Here is a 25,431-nt window from a genome sequence, read left to right on the forward strand (position 1 = left end):
ATGAGACAAAGAAATATCTTCCAGATGAAAGAACAAGACAAAAACCTCCAAAAAGAACTAAACAAAAAAGAGATAAGCAATTTACCAGATAAGGAGTTTAAAGTAATTGTTATAAAGATGCTCACGGAACTTGGGAGAAGAATGGTTGAATTCAGTGAGAACTTCAACAGAGATAGAAAATATAAAAAAGAACAAATCAGAACCGAAGAAACAATAACTGAAATGAAAAATACACTAGAAGGAATCAGTAGCAGATTAGAGGATACAGAAGAACAGATCAGCAATCTGGAAGACAGGCTAGTGGAAATTACCCAACTGAAACAGCAAAAAGAAAAAGAAACCAAAAAACTGAGAATAGTTTAAGAGACTTCTGGCACAACACCAAATGTGCTAACACTCATATTATAGAGAACACAAGAGAAGAGAGAGTAAGGGACAGAACACCTATTTGAAGAAATAATAGCTGAAAATTTCCCTAAACGGGTGAAGGAATCAGACATCCAAGTCCAGGAAGCACAGAGAGTCCCAAACAAAATGAACCAAAGAGGCCACCCCCAGACACATTATAATTAAGATGTCAAAAGTTAAAGAGAGACTCTTAAAAGCAGCAAGAGAAAAACAACTAGCTACATACAAGGGAAACACCAGAAGACTATCAGTTGATTTTTCAGCAGTAACTTTGCAGTTTAGAAGGAAGTGGCACAATGTAATAAAAATGCTGAAAGAAAAAAACTTATAACCTATAAGGATACTCTATCCTACAAGGTTAGCATTCAGAATTGAAGGAGAGATAAAAGAGTTTTCCAGAAAAGTAAAAGCTAAAGGCGTTCATCACCACTAAACTGGTCTTACAAGAAATGTTAAAGGGACTTCTTTAAATGGCGAAGAAAAGGCCATAACTAGAAGTAGGAAAACAAACTTATGGTTCCCAAAGGGGAGAGGGTGGGAGGGACAAATTAGGAGTATGGGATTAACAGATACTACTGTATACTAAAATACCAATAGATAAGCAACAAGGATTTACTCTATAGCACAGGGAATTATATTCAATATCATGTAATAACCTGTAACGGAATATAATCTAGCAAAAACTATAACTGAGTCACTTTGCTGTACACCTGAACTAACACAATATTGTAAATCAACTATAGTTTAGTTCTGGGGGAAAGAGGCCGGCGGCGGCGGCGGCGGCGGCGGCGGCGGCGGCGGCGGCGGCGGCGGCGGCGCCGAGCGGCCGGGGACTCCCCTCCCCCGCTGCCGGGCGGTGAGGCGCGGGGCCTGCTGCGCCCCCCGCCCACCCCTCGCCCCAGCCGCCGCCTCGCCCCTTCCCCTGATCCGAGCGGCCCCTAGTCCGCCCGCCCGCCCGGCCCGCGGGGAGCGCAGCGCAGTCCGTTGGCCCGCGGGGGGGGCGGCCTCCCGGAATCTTCGCGGCGCCCAAGGACAACCAGGAAGCGGAGCGGCCAGGATGGCGCGTCCGCGGCCCCGCGAGTACAAGGCGGGCGACCTGGTCTTCGCCAAGATGAAGGGCTACCCGCGGTGGCCGGCCCGGATTGAGGAACTCCCGGAGGGAGCTGTGAAGCCTCCAGCAAATAAGTATCCTATCTTCTTTTTTGGCACCCATGAAACTGCATTTCTAGGTCCCAAAGACCTTTTCCCTTATAAGGAATACAAAGACAAGTTTGGGAAGGCAAACAAACGGAAAGGATTTAATGAAGGATTGTGGGAGATAGAAAATAACCCAGGAGTAGGGTTTACTGGGTACCAGGCCATTCAGCAACAGAAGATAGAAAATAACCCAGGAGTAAAGTTTACTGGGCACCAGGCCATTCAGCAACAGAGCTCTTCAGAAACCGAGGGAGAAGGCGGGAATACTGCAGAGGCAAGCAGTGAGGAAGAAGGTGATAGAGTGGAAGAAGATGGAAAAGGCAAAAGAAAGAATGAAAAAGCAGGCTCGAAACGGAAGAAGTCATACACTTCAAAGAAATCCTCTAAACAGTCCCGGAAATCTCCAGGAGATGAAGATGACAAGGACTGCAAAGAAGAAGAAAATAAAAGCAGCTCTGAGGGTGGAGATGCCGGCAATGACACAAGAAACACAACTTCAGACTTGCAAAAAAACCAGTGAAGGGACCTAACTACCGTAATGAATGCTGCATATTAAGAAAACCACAAGAAGGTTGGTTGTCTAATATTCTTGGATTTGATATGAACCAACACATAGTCCTTGTTGTCATTGACAGAACCCCAGTTTGTATGTACATTATTCACATTCCTCTCTGCTGTGTTTGGGGGAAAAAAGACATTTTAGCCTTTTTTAAGGTTATTGATTTAATTTCATGTTATTTGGTTGCATGAAGTTGCCCTTAACCACTAAGGCTTGTCCAGATTTTTGCACAAGCTTATACAAGTCTAGGATCCTTTATCAAGGCAGTTATGTTCATCAGTCTCCTGCCTTTACTCCACCGTCACCAAACACTCAGTGAAATATAAGTTAGCATTTTTGAAAATGACCACTCAACATAATGCTTAAGGGATTTCCTCTCTGTGACAGAACCCAGGAACCAATTCCTAGATACATAATGCTGGCATATTGAAGATGAACTTAAAATTGTTCTTCAGTTTTGAGACCATGTGTAAAGTTTAATCATATTGTAAAATATCTATTCCGTACTAGAAATAGCTAGTTGACAGCTTATACTTCTCAAAACTCATGTTGTTAACGTACATAAACTCAGTTTCTGTATGTGAAGTTAGTGAGTCTTTTGTGTTACTCCAAAACAAAGGCAATGATTTATTTTTTCCCAATCTCAATACAATTTGAGCTAATCGCTCAAGCTGGATACTTTACATTTTAAAGCTGGAATCAGCAGTAGCCCTATGGGAAGTAAGACAAAGCATTGCCTTTTAAATATAGACTTTTAAAATGATCTGTTGTTTTCTTTTGGAACTAGAATTAGAATAGTTAATATTCATCCACAAACCATTATTATCTGTACGTTATTGTTGCAATTGTGATAATAGAAAATTTTATTTATTTTTATGCCAGCTCATATTGTGAGAACACATTTAGTCAGTTTGGGTTTTATCAGTGCTGTTATGCTTGTCCTTGGAAACATCTTTCACGTATTCAAGGTTTGTAGTTGAAAACTTTACTGTAAAAAAAATCAAAAACAAAAAAACTATTGTTTTTACATAATAAATTTATTGGAATGTGTACCGGGAGTAAGATTTGAGGTTGTAAACAACTAAGTTAGTGTAATTTGGCTTCATATATGTAATGTGAGGTAATGTAATTCATATCTTAAAGCAAAAATTGTTAACAGCAAGTTGGCAATAGAAAAAATATATATACTTTAGTTTTTTAAAAGTCAGAGAAACAAACATCAAACAGGAAGAAAACCCAACTTTTTTTAACAGAGAGAGAAAAATTTTAAAATAAAAATAAAATAAATAGCATACCATTATTGTTTCTATTTATTTAGATTTTAAACTTTATTTCATCTTTTGTATTTTAAAATGTATGTACACCTCTTAAGAAGGATTCAAAGTGGCTTTGTTTTTTCTAATGAAATAGAGAATGAAAACTAAAATATATATACAAATCTTGGCATTTGTGAAACATGGATGGACCTGGAAGGTATTATGCTTAGTGAAATAAGTCAGACAGAGAAAGACAAATACTGTTTGTTTTCACTTACATGTGAAAACAAACAAATGAACAAATAAAACAAAACAAAAAACAGATTCGTAGGGATAGGGAATAAATGGGTGGTTGCCAAAGGGGAGGGGGTTGGGGGAAGGACAAAATAGATGAAGGGGATTAAGAGGTACAAACTTCCAGCTATAAAATAAATGAGTTACAGGGGTGTAATGTACAGCATAGGGAATATAGTCAATAATATTGGAATCATTTTTTATGGTGAGAGATGGTAACTAGACTTCTTGTGATCATTTTGTAATTTATAAAAATATTGAATCACTGTGTTGTACACCTGAAACTAATATAATATTGTCAGTTATACTTCAAGTAATTGAAAAAACACACTTGGACTCAGTTCATTGCTACAACACAGTTCAGGCAGCAATAAGCTTTAAAATGTATTTTCCTTTATAATGCTTCAAATCCTTCAGGTGGCCTAAGAAATTGTTCGTGGTAGGTTGTAATGAGGCTACTATCTCTCAGTTTCAAATCTGCCTTTCTAGTTTCAAATCTGCCTTTCCTTGCTGAGGCCAGGACTCTGCAAACCACATTTCTGCCCCAGACCTAGCTCCCTGGGAGCTTTCTATAGTACCAGGTACTGGAGGGACACCAGCAACAGGAGGAAGAAAAGTACTTCCTGTTTCCCACCTTTCCTGTCAGCGTGAGCTTAGTCATGCTTCTTCATCCCAGCAGTGGTAGCAGATTTCAGGAGCAGTGGTTGATTTCCAGCTTGGAGTTTTTAAAACTTTCCAGGACCCGTGTCACCGTGCCGCTCAGAGGCACCAGCAGCACCAGCCTGCCAAACTTCCCCCTTCAGAGCTCTGGATTCCACCTCCACAGCACTCTCCTCCAAGCTTTAAAACTGTTTAAATCCCAGCCTCTTTGTGCCTCCAGGCCTAGGGTGATAGCTGCTTCTGGTGCTTACTACCTCTCCGATACCTTAGTGTTCCTTTCTTTGTCTTTTTCAGCCTCCAGTACCCCATTTACAACTATTTAATTACATTTTCTTTGTTAATATTACTGTCTCCTGACAACCACCACAAATAAGTCTCCTATTATGCTCTACTACTCCTTGTGCCCTTCAGTTTAAATTAAAAATTAATGAATACATAACTTTTTTTCTGTCTTCCACTCATTAGTAAGCTTCAAGAGGGCTTTAATACTTGCTCAGTGAATGAATGAATGAATGAGTGATGGATAATTTCAGTTACTGGCAGATCAGTACCTAAATTACATGAGCAATACAACTCAATTCATCATCAGACAGTGAATTCAATTTTGTAACTGGTTAATTTGAAGTGACCTTGGGACATCCTGTATGGTGGGCAGGATAATAGCTCCCCAAAGATGTCCACATTCCAGTTCCCCAGAACGTGCAAATATATTACTCTACATAGGAAAAAAAGATTTTGTCGATGTGATTAGGTTAAGGATCTTGAGATGACATTATCCTTGATTATCCAGGTGGGCCTAAAGTAACCACAAGGGTCCTCGTAAGTGAAAGGAGGAGGCAGGAGAGTCAGAGAAGATATGACGGAAACGGGTCAGGGTGATGTGACCATGAGTCAAGGAATGAGAGCAGCCTCTAGGAGATGAGTAAGAAAGGCAAGGAAGCAGATTCTCCCCTGGAGCCTCCAGAAAGAACATAGCCCTTGATTTTAGTCCAAGGAGACCCATTTTGGACTTCTGGTCTCTAGAACTGTAAGGTAATAAACGTGTAGTGTTGTTTCAAACCGCTAAGTTTGTGGTCATTTGTTACAGCAGCAATAGGAAACTAATACACCTGGTGGAGACGTCTAATAGGCTGCAAGTTATACTGGCCTAGTGCTCAAGAGAGATACAGGGATTGGAGATGGGGGGCCTCAGACTTTTCAGCTTACAGGTGATCCTTACTCAGCTGACAGAGTAGCTGAGATCACAAAGAGCAAAGGGAGTGTTTAGAGTAAGAGGTGAAATGAACCAGTAGCTTGAGCCCTCAGTAGGAGGGGTTATGACGTGTTAATGGAGAGTGCCTGCCTTTCCCCACACCTGTAGTTTGTTCAGTTGGGTTAGGAGGAAATAAAGGCCACAGTGGGGAAGGGAAGCAAAGCAGCTGGGTACACCAAAAATGAATTTTAGAACTTTGTCCACAACCTGAGGATAAGTCAAAGAACAATCATGCACACAGCATTTACTGTCACTCAACACTGCCTGGCAATTCAACCCTATTTCCCTGGTATATTTGTATTCCCTATTTTACACCTTCTCCTCTGTCTTCAAATTCCCTACACCCCACCCCTCCCCAACTTTCCAGTGATCTTGCCTCTTATTGAGAAAATCAAAACAAATCAGAAAAGAACTGCCCTCATTTGTCTTCTACACTTTCCATACCATCACCATGCACTTGCATCTACCTTATATGCTGTCACTACAGATAAAGCATCCCTCCTACTAAAGGCCAAACCCTCACTTATGCACTGGATATCTTCCCCTTCTTACCTTGCCCATGGAAATCCCCTCTCTCTCCTACATCATCAATTTCTCTCTTTTTACATACAAGTATACTTTAGTATCTCTCATCTTTAAAATGTCCTCCATTGACCACACAGCCTTATCCCACTATTGCCCCAAGTTGCCTACAGTCTCCATTTCTTCACTATACACTCACCCCTCAAACCATTCCACATGTTCTCTGGATCCCACTCCTCCCCTGACACTGCTCATGTCAATGCTACCAGTGACCTCCATACTGCTGAATCTAATACTTACGGCTTCTGTGCTACCATGTACTCCTCCTGCCTCTGTGATTCCTCTTCCTCCTCTACATGATGGGTCCTAGATCTTTGTCTTTGACCCCTTTACCTTTTCTAAGCTACACATTTTCCTAAGTCATCCAGTCAGTCCTAAGGCTTTAGAGTCCATTTATCATGGCCATGACTCCAGTTTTTCCAAATGCCTACTTGACATCATGGAGGTCTAAATGATATCTCCAACTTAACAAGACCAAACCAAAACTCTTGATTTCCCTCTTCCCAACCTGTTCTTCACAATTTTCACATCTTATGAATGGCACCACCATCCACACAATTTCTGAAGTCAAAAATCTAGAAATTATCCTTGAGTGTTCTCTCCCTAACAAACTCAACATCCAATCCATTAGCAAGTCCTGTAGAGCAGCGGTCCCCAACCTTTCTGGCACCAGGGACCAGTTTCGTGGAAGATAATTTTTCAAGGGGGTCGTGGGGCGGGGGGAATGGTTGATGCAGTAATGCCAGCGAGGGGAGCGGCAGATGAAGCTTCCCTCTCTTGCTGCTCAGCTCCTGCTGTGTGTGTGTGTGTGTGTGTGTGTGTGTGTGTGTGTTGGGGGGGTCGGGGGAAACCCCTGCTGTAGAGTCTACTTCCAAAATATTCCAAATTAACTTCTTCAGTGTTACCCACTACCCCCAATATCCAAGCCGCCTTTTGGCGTGCACTTGTGGAATAGCTTCTTAATTGGTTGAATCAATTAGCTTTGCAGGGCTGGCTTTTTGTCATTCGGATCTGAGCTTAAACATCACCTCGTCACCTAGACCTTCACACTGCAGCCAATCTAAGCTTACTCTCAATCACTTCATCCTATTTTAACTCTCTACAAAGCACATATCACCGATATTTTGTTTGTCCTCCCTCCTGTTCATTTCTATATTCCCCAGGGCCTACATCACGGCCTGGCAAAGGGCAGGCACATAAATATTTTTTGAACGAATGCAAAATCACATACTGCGTCCCAGGATTGTGCTAATCTATGAGTACTGTACTCTCTTCCCATCTCAGCAGGATACTTTCGTAAAATGTAAAATTCCACACTGAGGATTAACTGGATGCATGTTACACCCGTTCCCCCACCAATAACCCGCCTTCCTGTATTTCCCCACCCCTCCCCTTGCAAAAGAATAATTAATTAATTAATAATAATAATAATAATGAGGAGAGATTTGGAAAACAGCGTCATCAATATGGTCTTCTGCCACATTCCGACGGCTTCACCGAGTTAAACGCAACAGAAACTAACCGCAGCAACAGCGGAGAGGTAATGCAGGTAGAAGACCGCACCAGCCGCAAGAGCACACGGCAAGTGCTGGGGCGCAGACCGCAAGCACTGCATGCTGGGAGCTGTAGTCTCCCGGGGAGGCCAGGCCCGAAGCCCCGGGCCCCCGCAGCATGCTGGGAACTGTAGTCGACGGCTGGCAACACGCCGCGAGGAACGACCGCAGTTAAAACTCCGCCTCTGCGCTTCCTCACTGCATGCTGGGAACTGTAGTCTTTCTGGGAACCCGCTCCTCCCGGGCCGAGAGGCACCGAGGCTGCGCCATCTTAGGTCCGAGCGCGGCAGTGGAGGCTAGAGCGCAGGCGGGCCCAGCCCAGGCGCCGGCCGGCCGGCCCCGCCCCCGGGGGCCTGGCGCCCGCCCCTCACTTGGGCCCCGCCTTCCCCCCACGTGTCTGCCGCCGGGGGAGGCGCCTGAGCCGGAGCGGGCCGCCTGCGGTCCGGCCCGGTCGGCGCAGAGCGTCTAGTTGGCGGCGCCCGGGAACGAGTCGCTTCCCGATGTTCCCGCCCCGGCTGCCGCGGGCCGCGCTGTGCGCTTAGTGCCCGGCTCCGGCCCCCTGAGGCGTCCGCGGGGGTGAGAGCGGCCTCGGCCCCGCGGAGACGAAGCAGCTGGAGGGCGAGGCGGCGGCCGCCGGGAGGAGGATGGGGGCTAACCAGTTAGTGGTGCTCAACGTGTACGACATGGTGAGTACGGCCCCAGCGGCCGGAGCCCGGCCCAGGCCCGCATCCTCTCGCCGGTCGGCTCGGACCCGGCCCCACGCGCTTCCTACCTCGCGTCGCTGCCTCCCGCTTGGTTCTCTGGGGTGGGGGGAGGGGAGTATTATTTTTTAATCCCTGTAAACGTCGACGCGCTTGTTAGCGTTGCCCAGTCTGCCCCGGGGCTTTGGCCAAGACTCGGTTCGCCTTGAATCTTTCGCGTGCCCCGACTTGGCCCGGACCCTGGGCTGGGCCCGACCCTCTTGTCCCTTCCGCGAAGCTTGGGTCGCGGGTCGGACTTCCCACTCCACCACCCGGACTCCGGGGCAGCCCCGCTTCTCCCACGCCGACTGCCTGCTCTGCCAAACCAGCCCAAGACTTCAAAAACTCCCAAGCTCTTCTTTCTAAGTCCACAAAGTCACCGCTTGTGATGTCTGTGTTATAGAGTCTCTTTAAAGGTGAACAGGAGCCAAGACACCCTTGCCTCCAAGGCAACCTCATTAAAATGAATGAGGCTAAAATTTATCCAGAAAATAGCCCAGCTGAATTATTTAGGGATCATGGTGGTGCTCCTTTCCTAGATTCTGGAGACCACTTTCCAGGTGATGCAACAGGTATCTGACGTGACCACAGGAGAGTGACGGGAAGAACTTGTTTGTTGTCATCTAACTTTGGAGTACTGTGAGCACACAGAATTGAGTCCGAGGATTGGTTTGCCTTATAATTGCCATTGAAATACCCTGTACACAGTTACTGTTGCAGTTAGATGCGTGCTTGTGTTTGTTTGCTTTCGGTTGATTAGTTTTTGTTTCATAAGGGGTCCCTTCTACCTGCGATGTTTAAAATTTCTTGTTAAGTGGATTGACAAATGAAAAAGTCCCCAACATTATTTTTGTTGTCTTAAAGATACAGAAGAGCAAAAATACTGGAGGTCAGGAGTCTCGGTTCTCATTCAGAGATTTAAAATTTTTACTCCCTTGTATTGTTTTTAAGTTTTTAAATTTACAGTGTAACATCTTGGGTAGAAAGGGATTCCCATGCCACAATCTGGGAATTAAGTGAGAAGGCCATAAAGACTGCTTGAGATTTGAGATCAGATCTCTGTTGAGTTCACATATAAACTTGGGAGGTGAAAGGAGATGGGTTAACGTACTGAGAAAAGTGGCACATGATAGAAAAAGTTACAGAGAAGACTGTAATCCTCTATAGTAATAATTCTCTAGAGTAAATAATTCTCTAGAGTAAAACTTTTTGTGGATAGCTGTGGATGCCTTTATTTTCCAAGAATTTTTATTGCTCTTTTATTGTTTCTGTTTACCTGCCTCCCCACCCCGCCCCCAGAGATCTGAATTTGGTTTCTTGTTTATTCATGAAGATTGTTACAAACCGTTTGTCCCTCAGGATATATTCTGCTCTTGAGAGCACAATATCCCTTTTCTTCTACATTATTAAACCTCTTTAGAAATTAGGATTATGCAATGGCCAGAGGACCACGGTTTCATAGCCTAAAAGGAGTCTGTGAAAGTAGAGGAAGAGAGTGTTTTGCTTTTTTAATAAAACTGAAAATACATTCTTTGGCTTATAATGGCCTTTTTTACACTTTAGGTATTCTGTGAATCACAAAAATCATTGCCATGTGGTAAACGTAGGAAAAGCTAGAGATGATATTAAAACCAGTATATTTTAAAGGGAGGAGTGTCCTGAAAGATTTAAAAAATATTAACTGGGTAACAAAGATCTTATTCTTCACATCACTTTTGTAAAGTAGGTAGTTACAAAGGAAACAGAGAACAGGGTAGGTTAAACCTTCCCAGGTAACTATGAATAGGATCTAGAATTTCTAGACCACAGTCTGTTTCATTATTTTCTCTACTGAATAATTCCTGTGTCAGCAGGAGGAGAAGGAGCATGTGAATGTTTAGCAGAATGGTAACTAGCTGAATTATTAGACTTCTAATAAACTTGCTTTTATATGTTCTTTTAAGGGCTTTCGGTCTGTCAGTGTTTTGTGTCACTAACTCAGCAACCTACAATTATTTAGTTAGGACCCTGTAGAAGTCACAAAAATTAATTAATTATCCTTTTTTCTTTAAGGAATTTAGAAAGTCATAGGGGAGTTGCAACAGTAGTAACAATCCAAAACAGAATACCATGCTTTTGATAAGAGCAGAACAAGATGTAAAGAAGACTGAGTGTGCTTGTAGGATCAGGGAATGCTGAAAGATAAAGGGGGCAAAACCTGAAGGATTGGTAGGATTTCCGCAGGCAGGGAACATTCAGCATGAACAGAGTGGCAGGAGTAGGAAAGCATAGGTTGGATTTGGGAAATCCGGTATGGCTAGAGTGTAGGACGCATGAAAGGAGACAAAACTTTCAGTTTGATTAGAGTTTTTATTGGTTTGGGGCTGAGGGGGTGGTCTGTGAGCCAGGGGGAACCATTTAAAGTTTTTGTGGTGAGGAGCCATGTGATCAGAGTTACGTTTTAGAATTAAGACCAGTGGGTTGAGGTACAAATTTGTATCTATTATACTCATTTTTCTCAAGTCAGTTTTGGTTTTTGAAACATTTTTGCTTGATGTCAAGGGCAAATTCCTTTTATCTTTGGTAGTACTTCCTATTCATCATAAATGACTTTGATGAGGATTGCTGTGGTCTGTCTGTACAGGCCTAGTACATCAACTATCTGTCTAGTCCAGACTTCGTAAACATGAAAATCAGCCTTTGATTTGCACTTATAACCACTGTTTCTAGGGACCTCTTGTGGTGTATCCTTGTACCTCTTTGTGAGACTGTTGCCTGCTCTAGGTGACTGTATTTTTCCTGTTCAGTAGATCGGGAGCTGCTCACCATTTCTTTTCTCCCATAACTCTGCCACATACATGAAAATAATTGTATCAGGGTCATCTGAATTAACTTTCTTCTCATGAAGAAATAGTATAATCCTCAAAAGGTTACTTAATCTTACAGAGTGCTGCTTAATTATTGCTTGCTGCCTTCTCAGTGATTATGTTCCTCTCTGTACTTTGAGGTAATCTACCACCAATAAAACATGTCCTGGAGTTATTTTCCAAGTCTTGGGAATGAGGTTATTCACATATTGCTAACTTACTGGCATACATAGTAAAGCAGGTGATTCAGATTAGTTTCACTTGCTGGGCCAGTCTCTGGTATAGTCACTTTAGCACAAAGTCTTCATGTGTCATAGATACGGATTTTGTGCTACTAAGGAATTTTTATAAAGTAAAAATATGCAGTAATATGATGATGTTTGTAGATTCATTCCATAAACAATTTTTTTCCTATTGTTAAATAGTACCTGTACATCTTCAGAGTCTTAATAGAAAAGAAACAATTTCTAGGACTCTTCAAATGAGGCAGTTTTTGTCTGGACTCCATTCTTTTGATCCTCCTGTCTGCATTACACTCCTAGAGAGTGTGAGGCCGTGCAGGTGTGACACGGTCTGACTTCCCGTACATCTGTAGGTCTAATTCAGACTTCCTGAAAGAGTTTCAGATTCATTTAAAAATACTTTTCACCTAAGTGATTCCATAATATCATTAAATCAACATGTCCAGGAACAAACTTTTTTCCCTTTTCTCCTTTCCTGACTTCAGACCCTTCCCCGTTACTCTACCGAACCCCCCCAGCCCCACCCCATTTCTTGTTAAAGGCCCATTTCCTACCAATCCCCCACTGTCTCCCCTCCCCCCAACATACACTCTTTATGCTCACACGATGAAATTTTTACGTTATCCGAATAAGCTGTACTGTACCCAGGTTCTCTTACACATGCTGATCATTCTGTCTGGAATGTCCTCTTCCAACGTTGATCAGCTGTAACCCCCTGCTCCTTGTAGCTGTAGCTTAGCCTTTATTCATCAGACTTGGCTTGACATCTGTGCCCTAGTTGTACTTTCTATGTGTCTCAGTCACTGCATGTATTATAATTCTGTGCATCCCACTAAACTGTAAGTTCCTTGACAGCATCGTACTACCACCAGTGTTTAGAACAGGGCCTGCCACTAGAATGTGTTCTGCAAGTAAATACTTACCAAATGAATGGGATTTTAACTAGGCAGTTTTATCGGGAATGGTGCTAGTACTTAAATGGCATGAAAAGGTCATCTGGTCCCTCTTCTCCCTGTGTCACATACCTATTTCTGGGTTTTTTTCCTTGTACTTTTACTTAGTTTATTGCAGGATTTTAGCTTTATTGGACCAAGAAGGGAAATAGGATAGCAAAATAACATCAATTATTCTTCTTTGACATTGTTTTTTTGTTTTGTTTTTGATTTTTGTTTTTTTAACACTGTGTAACTAGACTGAAGAAATGTTCTTAATCTGTTTATTCTTTGAACTTGGATTTTAGTCACTCCTTGGAAGATAATCCCTTCAAAAACATTGTCAGTTCCTGAATTTTAATAAGATTTAACTAGTTAGTAGGAACTAGTCTTAACTTTCTTGTACCAAGTATGCTTCTTGGGCCAGTGACTTTCCTACCACTTGACATAGAAACAGTGACCCGTGAGTCTAGCTAAAAAAAAAAGGGGGGACAGTCATAAATCTGCCCTCCTATGTTATCTCTGACAGTATCTCCTCTTCTTTTTTCTTTTCTTTCTTTCTTTTTTTTTTTTTTTTTTTGGTTTAGTGTATAAAAGAATCCAGTCCCTCTATATATTTGTTTTATATTCCCGCAATAACAAATTGCCCAAAACTTAGTGGTTTAAAATAATGCAAATTTATTCTCTCACACTTCTGTAGGTCAGACATTCAGGTGGACTAGGCTGGTTCCTTTGCTCCAGATCTCACAAGGCTTGAAAGCAAGGTGTCAGCTGGCCTAGGCTGTGGGGACACATCTGCTGCCAAGCCCGTTAGATTGTTCCCAGGATTCAGTTGCTTGCAGTTGTAGGCCTGAGGTCCCATTCCTTGTTGTTTTGTCAGCCGAGCCTCTCTCAGATGCTTAAAGCCTCTTGCATCCTTCATCCTCAAACCGGCAATAATGCATTGAGTCCTTCTCACACTTCACATATCTCTGGCCTCCCTTCTCCCACATGTCTCCTACCTCCATCCAGCAAAAGTTCTCTGCTTTTAAGGGCTCTTATAATTAGATGAGACCCACGAGGATATTCCAGGGTAGTAGCTATCTTAAAGTCTGTAACCTTACATCTGCAAAGTCCCGTTGTCATGTAATATAGCATATTCACAGGTTCTGGAGAGCAGGATCTGGACATCTTAAGGAGTCATTCTGCCTACCACACCATCTGTGAAAGGTATTTTGTAAACCCAAAAATGTTCAGTGTTCCCTTTTAGCAGTCCCTTGACTTGGCATGAAATAAATGTTAACCTAGTAATTTAAAATGGAAAATTTGATGTACAGTCATCCCTCAGTATCCATGGGGGAATTGGTTCCAGGATCCACCCTAGATGCCAAAATCTGCAGATGCTCAAATCCTGTGGTTGACCCTCCATGTGCGCAGATGCGGAACCTGTGGATACGGCGGGCTGACTGTATATTTATTTTAAAAAATCTACGTATTAAGTGGTCCCATGTTGTTCAAGGGTCAACTGTATTCAGAAAGTAAAGTATGGGAGTCTTTTATGATTGGCAAATACTCCGATGTTAAGGGTCCAAGCATGTTGATGACTACAGACCCTTCAAACTGCAGTGGTATAGTGTATATCGATCCTGAGGTCACGTGATGATGAATAAAGTTAACAGTATAGAATTTAGTGAAACTTATAAATTAAATACTTTAAATACTAAGGAGAGCCTACTATTTTAGGTGAAATCTTTTGTTAAATGGATTTTTCTTAAGACAGGTTATACTTACACTTTCCATTTGTTGACTGTCAGATTTTCTATAAGAATATTTAAATTCCAAAGCACGATTATTGTTCAAGTATCACCCAGTTGGTTACTAGAATATAAAGAGAAGACTGCCAAAATAATCTTAAACTATGAGAAAGGCAGAACAATAATAAAGGGAAACGAGATACTTGTAAATAATTTTGTTTCGATTTATTTGGAATGTATTTTGGTATATGACTGTGATAGTCCCCTACCCCCAAAACAATAACTCAAATTAACTAATTAACCCCACATTATTTGAAATAAAAGTCTCTCCTCACTAAATTGTGATGTCATCCTTATCATAATACTAAATTCTTGCCCATACAGGATTGATCCTAGTCTGATTACTACACTATTTTAATTATTATAATTTCACAATATACTTAGTATATGGCTGGGCCAGTTTGCCTTTATTATCATTCCAAAGTTTTCATGGCTATTACTCATTTTCTTTTTTAGAAGTACTTTGTAAGGCTGTGAAAAAAATTCCATACTTTTTTGTCTTTTTTTTTTTTTGATTTTGTTAAAATACACATAAAATTTACTGTCTTAACCATTTTTAGCTGTGTAGTTCAGTGTATAACACATTGTTGTGCAGCCAATCTCCAGAACTTTTTCATCTTGCAAAAGTGAAACTATACCCATGAAACAACAATTTCCCACTTCCCCTTCCCCTCAGTCCCTGGTTATTCCCATTCTACTTTCTTTCTCTATGAATTTGACTAGATGCCTCATATAAGTGGAATCATACATTACTTGTCTTTTTGTAACTGACCTATTTTTCTTTGCATAGTGTCCTCATGTTTCATCCCTGTTGTAGCATGTGTCAGAATTTCCTTCCTTCTTAAAGGTGAATAATATTCCACATTTTGTTTATCCGTTTATCTGTTGATGGACACTTGTTTGCTTCCACCTTTCGGCTATTGTAAATAATGCTGCTGTGAACATGGGTCTACAAATAAATCTGTTCAAGTCTCTGCTTTCAGTTCTTTTAGCTGTATACCCAGTAGCCCACAAGATTTTTTTGTTTTATGACATTTCAGTCTCATGTCATCCCTAGAAAGGCTTCCCCTAGCCTAAAATTATAGAAATAATCTACATGTTTGTTCCCAGGTGGAAAACCAGTACTAATTAATGAATGATCCATGGTTCCCCATGTTAATTGGAGGTACGTGCCACGTTTATCCTGTCTTAAATTATCATGGATATATAAGTCTATTTCTTGACTTTCTATACTATTCATTTATTTAGTTACCACTTCCTGCACCATTACAGTTGTTTAATTGCAGTATTCTACTGTGTTTTGATAACTGGTGATAAGTTTCTCATATTCGCTTTCAGAATTCTCTTTGTTTTTCCCACACATTTATTTTTCAAATAAAATTTAAAATCAATTTGTAAAAAATGTCATTGAAAATTTAAGTGTAATGACATTAAATTTATGAATAATTTTGGGGGAGAATTGATAGATTTACAATATTGAGTCTTTTCTCATAATAATAAGAGCTAACGGGACTTCCCTGGTGGTCAAGTGGTAAAGACCCCGCCTTACAATGCAGGGCACAGGGGTTTGATCCCTGGTCGGGGAACTAAGATCCCACATGCCGCGGGACAACTAAGCCTGAGCTCACGCACCTCAACTAGAGCCTGCGCGCCTCAACTAGAGCCTGCGTGCCGCAAACTACACAGCCCACGCGCTCTGGAACCCGGGCGCCACAACTACAGAGCCCATGTGCCCTGGAGCCTGCGCGCCACAACTCGAGAGAGAAACATGTACGCCACAACTAGAGAGAAGCCCGCGCACCACAACAAAGAGCCCTGCGTGCCACAGCAAAAGATCCCACATGCCTCAACGAAGATTCCGCATGCTGCAACTAAGACCCAACACAGCCAAAAATAAATAAATTAAAAATAAATAAATAAACCTTTAAAAAAAAATTAGAGCTAACATTTTTGAATGTTTTCTGTATGCCAGCCATTGCAATAAGCCATTCCCTCATATCCTTTTTAAAAAATGATGAAACTGGGGCTTAGTTGAAGAATGTGCTCAGAATCATGCCATAAGTGGTAGAGCAGTCTTGAACAAAGAGCTCTGACACTAAAATCTGTGCCCTTAACCACCATATAGCAGCCCTCATCCTTGGAAAGTGCTGTGTTTCTCTTTTTATTTGTCCTAATCTTACACCCATTCCTAAACTAACTTTAACTGTGCTCTTTGGAACTCATGAATGGGTAGTGATTTTTAAAATCCCCTACATCCTAAACCTTTTCTGTAAATGGTCGTCTGATGGCTAATTTTATGGGTCAGCACGGCTAGGGCAGAGTACCCAGTTTTCAGTCAAACGGCAGTCTAGATGTTGCTATAAAGATAGTTTTTAGATGTGATTAATATTTAAATCAGGAGACTGAGTAAAGCAGATTATCCTCCATAATGTGGGTGGGCCTCATCCAATCAGTTGAAGATCTTAAAAGAAAAGACTGTGGTCCCGTAAGGAAGAAGGAATTCTGCCGCCAGCCGAGCTGTAACATCACCTCTTCCCTGCCTTTCCTGACTGCTCTCCTGCCCTGCAAGTTTCACGCTTGCCACCCCCGACTATCACGTGAGTCAGTTCCTTAAAATAATCACTCCCTTGCTCTCCCCCTGCCATCTAAGTTAGATTTTGTAGTCTACCATTTTAATCATTCCCTCTGTCATATTTGTCTGGCAAATGTAGTTAAATTGAACTCTCCATGTACTCTACATCTCAGCAGACAAATGCAGCTAGAGAAAAATATACAACCATACAGACTAATCTCACTTTAAAATCATGACCACAAACCCCAAGAGGACCCTAAGTGCCATCTGGCAATGCTTCCTTATTTCTATGGTCAACTGACTTTCCCACTCTCCAAGACAACTACAGTATTTCATACTCTCTCCCCACATTCCTTGCTGTCAGCTGATGGCTTCACTGCTTATTTCACTTAAATTAAAAAAAAAAAAAAAACGATAGAAGAGAATTTTCTCATCCTTCCACCACCACTGTTCACCTCCCTCCTATTACATGGAAAGGGAATGAATTGCCAGTGTCCCTGCCTGAGGTCAAACCTTCCACTGTGTGCTGAAGCCCATGCTCTCCTATGCAAGGACTTTGCTGTTCTTCTGTTCTCTCTCAGTTTTTCCCCCTCTACTGTCATTCCAGTCAGCATATGAATATGCTGTAATATTTTCCAGTCCTTATTATCTCTGTTTATAAGTTCTTCACTCTGCAGTGAGCTTGAGGGCAGAGACGGTGTGTTACTCTTCTTTTTATTCCCAGAGCTTGGAACATAGTAATCACTTTAAAAAGGTTTGTTGGACTTACCTGAAGTTCCCTGGGACTTGTCGTCCTGAAACAGTTTCTTCCTCCACTGTGTCCTCTTGTTCATTGCTGCTACTAGCAGGATGGAGAAGCATGCTGCTGGACACCTGCAGTGGCTTTGGGTTTCAACCCTGTGCCTGGCTGCTCACCTCCGGGGACCTGCTTTGCTCTGGTGTCTTGACGGGTCTCGCTAGCCAGTCAGGTGGCAAGTGAGAGTCCTAAAGCATCCACACTGGTTCAGAACAAGAGTATCGATGTGAGAAAGAGTCGGGGCTGAGACAGGCCTGCCTTCTCCTTGGTCACGCCTCTCTACCTTCTCCTTGGTCATGCTTACTGTGTGGAATCTGTTATTGGAGGTAATGAAATGCAGTTTTTTGTGGTTTAGCCTGGCATCAGGCTGCATGGATTTGTATTCTACCTCCTGCTTTTTAGCTGTGTGACTTTAGGAAAATTACTTAACTTCTCTGTGCTTCTATTTCTTTCTAAAATGTGAATAGGACTTCCCTGGCAGTCCAGTGGTTAAGACTCCAAGCTTCCAATGCAGGGGGTGCTGGTTCGATCCCTGGTCGGGGAGCTAAGATCCCACATGCCAGGCAGCACGGCCAAAAAATTTAAAAATAAAATAAAATGGGTATAGTACTGTACCTAGTTCATAGGGTTTTTTTAAGGATCATATGAGTCAATTTATGTAAAATGCATAGAATGATACCTGGCACATGATAAGCACTAGAAAGTGTTAGCTATTGTTATTGCTAGTGTTGTTATTTGCGGGATTGTAGAAGCTAAATGAGCTTCTGTTTGTATACTTTCAGCCGTTGCTACACTTAATAACTCGAGTTTTGGAATTTCTTCACTTTATCTAAAGGAGTGTTAGTACACAGAACAAAGTGCTCCCCAGATTGAAACATTAAAAGCAGGCTGTTGTAGAATAGATAGCAAACTAGTGGTTACCAGTTTGCAGGGGTGCGGAAAAGAGGAGTGCGGGGGTGGGTACACACTACTGGGTGTAAGATAGGCTCAAGGACGTATTGTACAACACGGGGAATATAGCCAGTATTTTATAACAACTGTAAATGGAAAGCAACCTTTTAAAAATTGTATAAAAAAATTAATAGTAAATTTAGATTAAAAAAAATGTGGGCTTTTGTACATTTGACACCATCTCCAAGATCTCCATCATATGTATAAAGTTGTATAAAGTTGGGGTTAATTGTATAGCCTTTTTTTTCCCTTTGTGTGTTAGAGTTGACAGCTGGTCTTCAGCCTTTCTGCCAGATGAACTTAATGGATCTAATTTATATGTCTTTAAATATTTGTGGAAACTAAAAATAAACAACTTAGCTTGAGATTGGTTTGTATACCATAGTGTAATTATAATTTCTAGCTCACTGCCCAACACTAAGTTAAATGAACCACCAGATAAAGTTAACATGTTAATTGTCTCCAGCAGTTCTCAGTATAATCTGTTGTGTGTATTCTAGTCTACTGAATAGTATAAAAAGAGTTGTCTGGTTGAAGTACAGTCGAAATTCTAGTTTCCAGAAGGAACGTATCTTCTAGACTTTCCCACTCCTTCAGATTTGAGGGTTAGTTCCCAGAATAGGAGGTCTCTACATTACTAAACTAGTAATAAGGTAGGCATGTCATATGGCATTTAGGCAAAGAGTAAGTGATGGCTATTTCTTTTTACTTGTGACGGTACATGATAGGTCACCATAATTTCACATTTAAGGAAAAATAATGAACTAATAGTATTGATCTCCATCTTATTCTGAAGTTTCAGGATACTTCAAGATCATGTAAAGAAAATCAAAGCCACATGAGACTATTAGGAAGTAGTCATGTGATTTAAAAAAAGCACCAGGTGAAGGCTAAGAAACCTGGGCTCTGTTTACAGTTTAGCCACTTATTATGTGGCCTTGGGCACAAATTACTTGCTTGAATATCCCAAAAGTGATTTACATATTTTATGTGGACTGTTATTATGAAAGAATAAGTGAAAGCATGTGTTAGAGTAACCCAAAAATGAGTTATTAATTTATCACACACATATTTGTCAAATTTTGACTGACTGTTTACATTCTTACTGAGTTTCTTATGGACAAGCACTGTGAGTTAATCACCCTTGTCCCCCCGGTGCCTGGCAGAGTCCCTGGCACATACATTGTATTGAATCAAAGTTGTCTAACTTGCTTTATTTATAGCTTCGTAGGTAAGTAAAAATTTTAAATGAGATTTAAATTGAGATGCAATTTAGGGGAACCTGCTAGAACTGTTTCTCAATTTTATCCTGGACCAACTAAAATATACATTTTACATAATATTTATTATACACTCATGTAACTGAAACCAGATGTTCAGGAAACACCTTGCTGTGTGTGATGTCCTCTGATAAGTTCTATTGCATTATGTTTCATTCATTTAAAATAATGCTGGTGCAACCCACTGAAATGATTTTAGGATTCTTTAATGGGTTTTAAACCTGCAGTTTAAGAGATACCTCTCAAGAAGGCAAGCTCCATGAGAACAGGAACTTGATCATGTTCACTTCTGTATTGCTAGTTCTTAGCACATAATAGGTGTTCAATACATATTTCTTGAATGAGAGAAAGAATGGAGTTGCTTTCCCATGGGTCACATTTAAGAACAGGACAAAGGGAAAAGCATTACATATTCCTTGCTACATTTCAGCTCATCAAGTATTTGAGTGACCTGAGTACAATATAATACAATACACTAAGCAACATGGAGGGTACAGAATTAAGTAAGACTTTGTCTCAGATCTCATGCAGTTTTAGAACCCAATCCAGGAGCATAGTCAGGTACAAATAGGCCTTCTTAAAAGGAGTTTCAGGGTTTTACTAACATTTTTATTTCACACAACTAAATTAAGTGCCTGATACGAGAGATTTTCCAGAACATGGTTTTCTGGTGTAGATGTGGTTCAGGACCAAGAATTGGCAGTACCCTGCCCCATCTACTTATCATCACTAGTAGAGTCAAACGGTGGATTATATAAAATAGGGTTAGTCTTAAAAATATTCAAGGGGCATTCGGTTCACTGTTGATTTGACTTTTAAAAATCTATTCTCCTTTAAATAACTTAATTCACAGTCATCCTGTGTCTAGCTTATTGTGGGTCTTAGAAATTAGATCCTTTGGTAAACATAATAATTTGTTTTTGAAAATTAGTTTGTGTAGTTAATAAAGAGGAGGAAACTTTAGCTCTGTACAAAATACATGTCACCACATTTTCCTTGGTTTTTAGATTATCATGTCAGTATGTAATTAGGCATATTCACACTCATGAGATCAGGACAGTGCTTAGGAGCTTTTTAAGACTCAGAGTACAGTTCTTAAGAAGGCCAGTCTTAGGCTAACTTTAAATTTTATCATCAAAACTGAGACCACAGAGTAAAAGAGGGTGCAGGCTTAATAGTTAATATTGAAGCAAACGTAAACTGGGACTGTCCCAGCAAACAGGGAAGTTTGACTAGGCTAGCTTTTGTGCATATGTTTATGTTTGGCTACACTGTCTCAAAAAGAAAAAAAATTTTTTTTTACAGAACATTTATAAAACTTGAAACACTATTAACTAAAAAATGACTGACAAATCTTTCATAATCAGGAGAGATTATGTACTCTAAAAAATTGAGGCTTAATACCTACTGTTATCAACAATTTATAAATACCTTTGTAATGAAAATGTTTTTGTTACATAAAGATTTTTTTTTCTAAGACATAGAACGTCGGCCATGTGCTTATTAGATAATATTTTCAGGTAGTGAAAAGATCGGACATTTTCTTAGAAATAATTATAATGGAATAGAATCTATATATTTCTTATAGTATAAGGCAAATTAACAGACATAGCACTGGATATTCATGATTTCATCTAAAAAAGATACTAGAAAATCTCAGTTCATTCAGTGAGTTATTGTCTCTCTGCTTTATGACTAGCATTAAATATGATTTACTGTCAATATTAAATAGCATTTGCTGTAAGGTTATCTTGGGCAAAATCCAGTGGTATCAGAAAGACTTCATAAGGTAGTTTAACAGTGTGAACATCAAAAACAGTTTTATATGAGATGACGCTATAATAATTATCCCACAATCTCTACTAGTCACAGTTTATTTTGGAATTTTAACTCAGTAATTGAAATGCCTTGTCCTAAACACCTTTTTTTGGGAATTAAGTAAAATGCTTACTTTTAATCCAGTGAACACTGGTTCTAGTTTATAGGGGAAACAGTCATACTTTATACTTAGATCATTTAATACTGCCTTCTAAGGAAGTCAGACCCAGGCTCTAAGTGTTTATATTAAGTGTTTTAAGTTCCAGACTAGGGAGACAGCATTTATCATTGTTGTTGCTTTCAAACAGGAAGCATAACATTTTATTAAATGAATAAAGCAAATCACTGACTAAAATGAAGTTTAATGAAAGTTCTCTATCAGAAGAAGAACTTAACATTTTAATATATGACTATAAAATAGTACAGTCAGTTCACTTCTGTAAGCAATGCTTTAAAATAATAAATAGAAATATTTAGGCCAATTTTTGCATTGAAACAAGATTGAGCTCAAAAGTTAACTATAGTTATTTATGTATTTATTGCCTTCCCACATATTTCAATATGATAACTTTTCTGTGAATGGTTTCCTCTTACCTTTTTATATTAATACTTTGGAATGCTTTGATAAGCCTTCTACACTTCAGTGACACTGGCTGGTATCAGAGGAGGTAAAGCGTGTATTAGTGGTCCTTCCTTGGCCCTCTTCTCTTTACTTACTTGCCACCTCCATGGACTTAGGAAGTATAAGACTGTAAGGTCCTAGCACCAAAGTGAGATGGGTTCTCCAGCCCTTTGCTCATGTCCTTCATGAATCTATAAGAATCCTATAAAACCACTGCCTTATTTACAGAGACCTTTTACTCAGATCTGTACTTTTCAAGAATATAAATAATTGCTTATAGGAGTCTTAGAGTCAAATTAACTCTGCTATTGTTTGCTACTCAGTTTAGTGAGTCACTGCTCTTGGTAATTTGACATCAACTCCCAAAGATTCTTGAAAATTCTGAGAATTAACAGATAGCCAGAACCAATCTGCTTATTTACACGTGCATACGACCCTTTACCAATGTGTAGAACAGAGTATTAGGGAAGGATCATATTATCAATATATGTGTTTGCTACTACTAATGCTTAATGTTTACTATAGGTCAAGCACTGTTCTAAGTACTTTATACATACTAATTTATTAATCCTCATAATAGTCCTCTGTGGAAGATACTATTTATTATCTCCATTTTATAAATAAGGACAGAGAGGATAAATATCTTTACCCAGGTCACACAACTAGTAAATAATGAAGTCAGAATTTGAACCAAGGTGTTCTGGCTCCAGGATCTGAATTGGAATCAAACACTTTTTGAGACATATTGGGTATCTTTAAAAGTTATCAAATATCAGTGTGGGACGGGGATAGATTGGGAGTTTGGGATTGACATGTACACACTACTATATTTAAAATAGATAACCAACAAGGACCTGCTGTATAGCGCAGGGAACTCAGCTCAGTATTCTATAATAACCTAAATGGGAAAAGAATTTGAAAAAGAATGGATACTTGTATGGGTATAACTGAATCACTTTGCTGTACACCTGTAACTAACACATCATTGTTAATCAACTATACTCCAATATAAAATTTAAAAAAATTTTTAAATAAAATTTAAAAAAACTTTTTTAAAGTTACCAAATATCTATGAAGAAAACAAAGCAAGGAACCCCCATCTCCTGACGCTCAGCCCAGTGTCTTTCCACTGTAGTTCAGATGCTTCAGCGTTGTTCGTTGTAATGCTTGGATCAACCTTTTTCTATCCAAGCAATAAACTCTGAAGTAAATTCAAAGATAATAGAAGCAATACTCTTGTGATCCAGACTGGAACACAGGAACGTTGTGGGCTTTCCTGTTTGATCCTAAGGGAAAGATAGCCTTAGATTAAGCTAACCAAATGGTTTAGTAGGTGGTTGACATGGACATGTTGTGGTAACTCTGCTGTTGTTTCGTGGTTCGAGAGATACTATTTTGTGGTAGCAGCTGGCTGGTTTACTGTTTTCCTTTCGTATGTTGGGAAAAGTTTGAGAAGAATCAAACTGTAAACTTTCAAATGAAAACATCTGATTTTTCATATAATCCTTGAGAGATTGTATAGTTGTCAGCATTGGGTAAACTTGAATGTATAGTTTCCTTTAGTGGATCTGCCCCTAGTGTTCCATTTCACTCCTGCCTCACACAGCGTGGCCCTGTGTGGTAAGCTTTCTCTGCAGGGCTGGCCCCAGTGTCATTATATATACCTCTTCATCCCAGCTTCTGCAGTTGTGTCAGAGCAATAGTTCAACTAGTCTCCTGAATACTGGTTGTACTCTTAGACTTGGACAAACTCTAGCAATAAAAGTGGTCTTTTCCCAATTCAAATAAAAGGCTAAGCCTTTAAATAAAATTGTCCTGTATTATCCATGTTTCCCAAGTATATAATTTCAGACTTTTGGCATCTGCTGCTATTTAGACAACAAAATCAATGAAGACATACCCAACAAAAATTAACAGAAATCTTGCTAACATCCAGTCATATCTAATTCAGCAACTTGGTTTGTTTGTTTTTCATGGATACATGTTCTTGGCTGTGATTTCATGTTGCATATTTATATCTTCTGTTAGAAAATATCAATGTTTTATGGTTCTACAAAAGCATGAATTTCCACATAGCAAGTTTAAGAAGCTCTTTTGAGCTTTGTAGGGAGATTTTAATTCCAGAGATGCCATGTGAAACGTTTTGACAGTGGTAAATAATTTTTTAAAGTAATGACAAAGGATGGAAAACAAGTTAGAGGAGCATTGAGAAACACTATTAATTTCAAAAATCTTAAACTATGAGAGGATAGTAATTGCATGAATAACTATCAACAGCAAATCATTGTAGGAGAGTTTCACAACTGAAATCATTCAGTAAAAGACTTAGTCCTCATACACAGCCGGCTCTCCGTATCCGCAGATGCAGGGGTCTGACTGTACCACACCATTTCAGATAAGGGACTTGAGAATCTGGGGGGGGGTTCTGGAACCAATCCCCCGTGGGTGCCATGGGACTGCTGTACTTCTTCTGCTTGTTTACAGTTATATCATTAAATCTCCACTTAAAGTAGGCATCATCCATATTGTCTGCATAGCCTTGGCAGGACTTTGAGGCAGAAGGACTAGATAAGGCTTGCTGACCTTGAATTAAACACCTGTCTTCCACAGGCAGCCTGCCCAGTTTTTAAAGAGTGAGCCTTCCAGGCGTGTTCTCTGGTAATAGAGCTAGGAAGCCCTAACAGAAACAAGAACACTTAGAGACTTCTCTGGTGGTGCAGTGGTTAAGAATCTGCCTGCCAATGCAGGGGACATGGGTTCGAGCCCTGGTCTGGGAAGATCCCACATGCCGCGGAGCAACTAAGCCCGTGTGCCACAACTACTGAGCCCGCGCACCACAACTACTGAAGCCCGCACACCTAGAGCCCGTGTGCCGCAACAAGAGAAGCTACTGCAATGAGAAACCTGCACACCACAATGAAGAGTAGCCCCAGCTCACCGCAACTAGAGAAAGCCTGCATGCAGCAACGAAGACCCAATGCAGCCAAAAATAAATAAATAAATTTATTTTTTTTAAAAAAAGAACATTTAGAGAGCATCTCTGTGGAAGGCTTACCCTCTTTGGAGTCCATTCAGAAA

The 25,431-nt window shown here is 40.4% G+C and overlaps 2 protein-coding genes across 5 annotated transcripts in view; both read left to right on the forward strand.

Annotated features, from left to right (window-relative positions):
- The first annotated feature begins 1,211 nt into the window (after positions 1-1,211).
- On the forward strand, positions 1,212-3,435 carry LOC118889953 (hepatoma-derived growth factor-related protein 3-like). Its single transcript, XM_036842078.1, has one exon. The coding sequence runs from the start codon at positions 1,466-1,468 to the stop codon at positions 2,123-2,125; it is 660 nt and encodes a 219-aa protein (XP_036697973.1). The 5' UTR covers positions 1,212-1,465; the 3' UTR covers positions 2,126-3,435.
- Positions 3,436-8,155: 4,720 nt separating this feature from the next.
- DESI2 (desumoylating isopeptidase 2) overlaps positions 8,156-25,431 on the forward strand; it is a 41,454-nt gene continuing 24,178 nt past the window's right edge. For 2 of the 4 annotated variants that reach the window (XM_036855769.1, XM_036855754.1), the window contains exon 1: positions 8,158-8,447. Coding sequence is in view for 2 of the 4 variants with exons in the window: in XM_036855754.1 (XP_036711649.1) it covers positions 8,406-8,447 (42 nt within the window). In the remaining 2 variants the exon portion in view is untranslated. Of the gene's footprint in view, positions 8,448-15,424; positions 15,480-25,431 lie in introns of all 4 variants that reach the window. The other 2 variants (XM_036855763.1, XM_036855778.1) reach the window with 2 other exon arrangements.

Source organism: Balaenoptera musculus, chromosome 1 (genome assembly GCF_009873245.2).
Source record: "Balaenoptera musculus isolate JJ_BM4_2016_0621 chromosome 1, mBalMus1.pri.v3, whole genome shotgun sequence".
In the NCBI taxonomy this organism is placed as follows: Eukaryota; Metazoa; Chordata; class Mammalia; order Artiodactyla; family Balaenopteridae; genus Balaenoptera; species Balaenoptera musculus.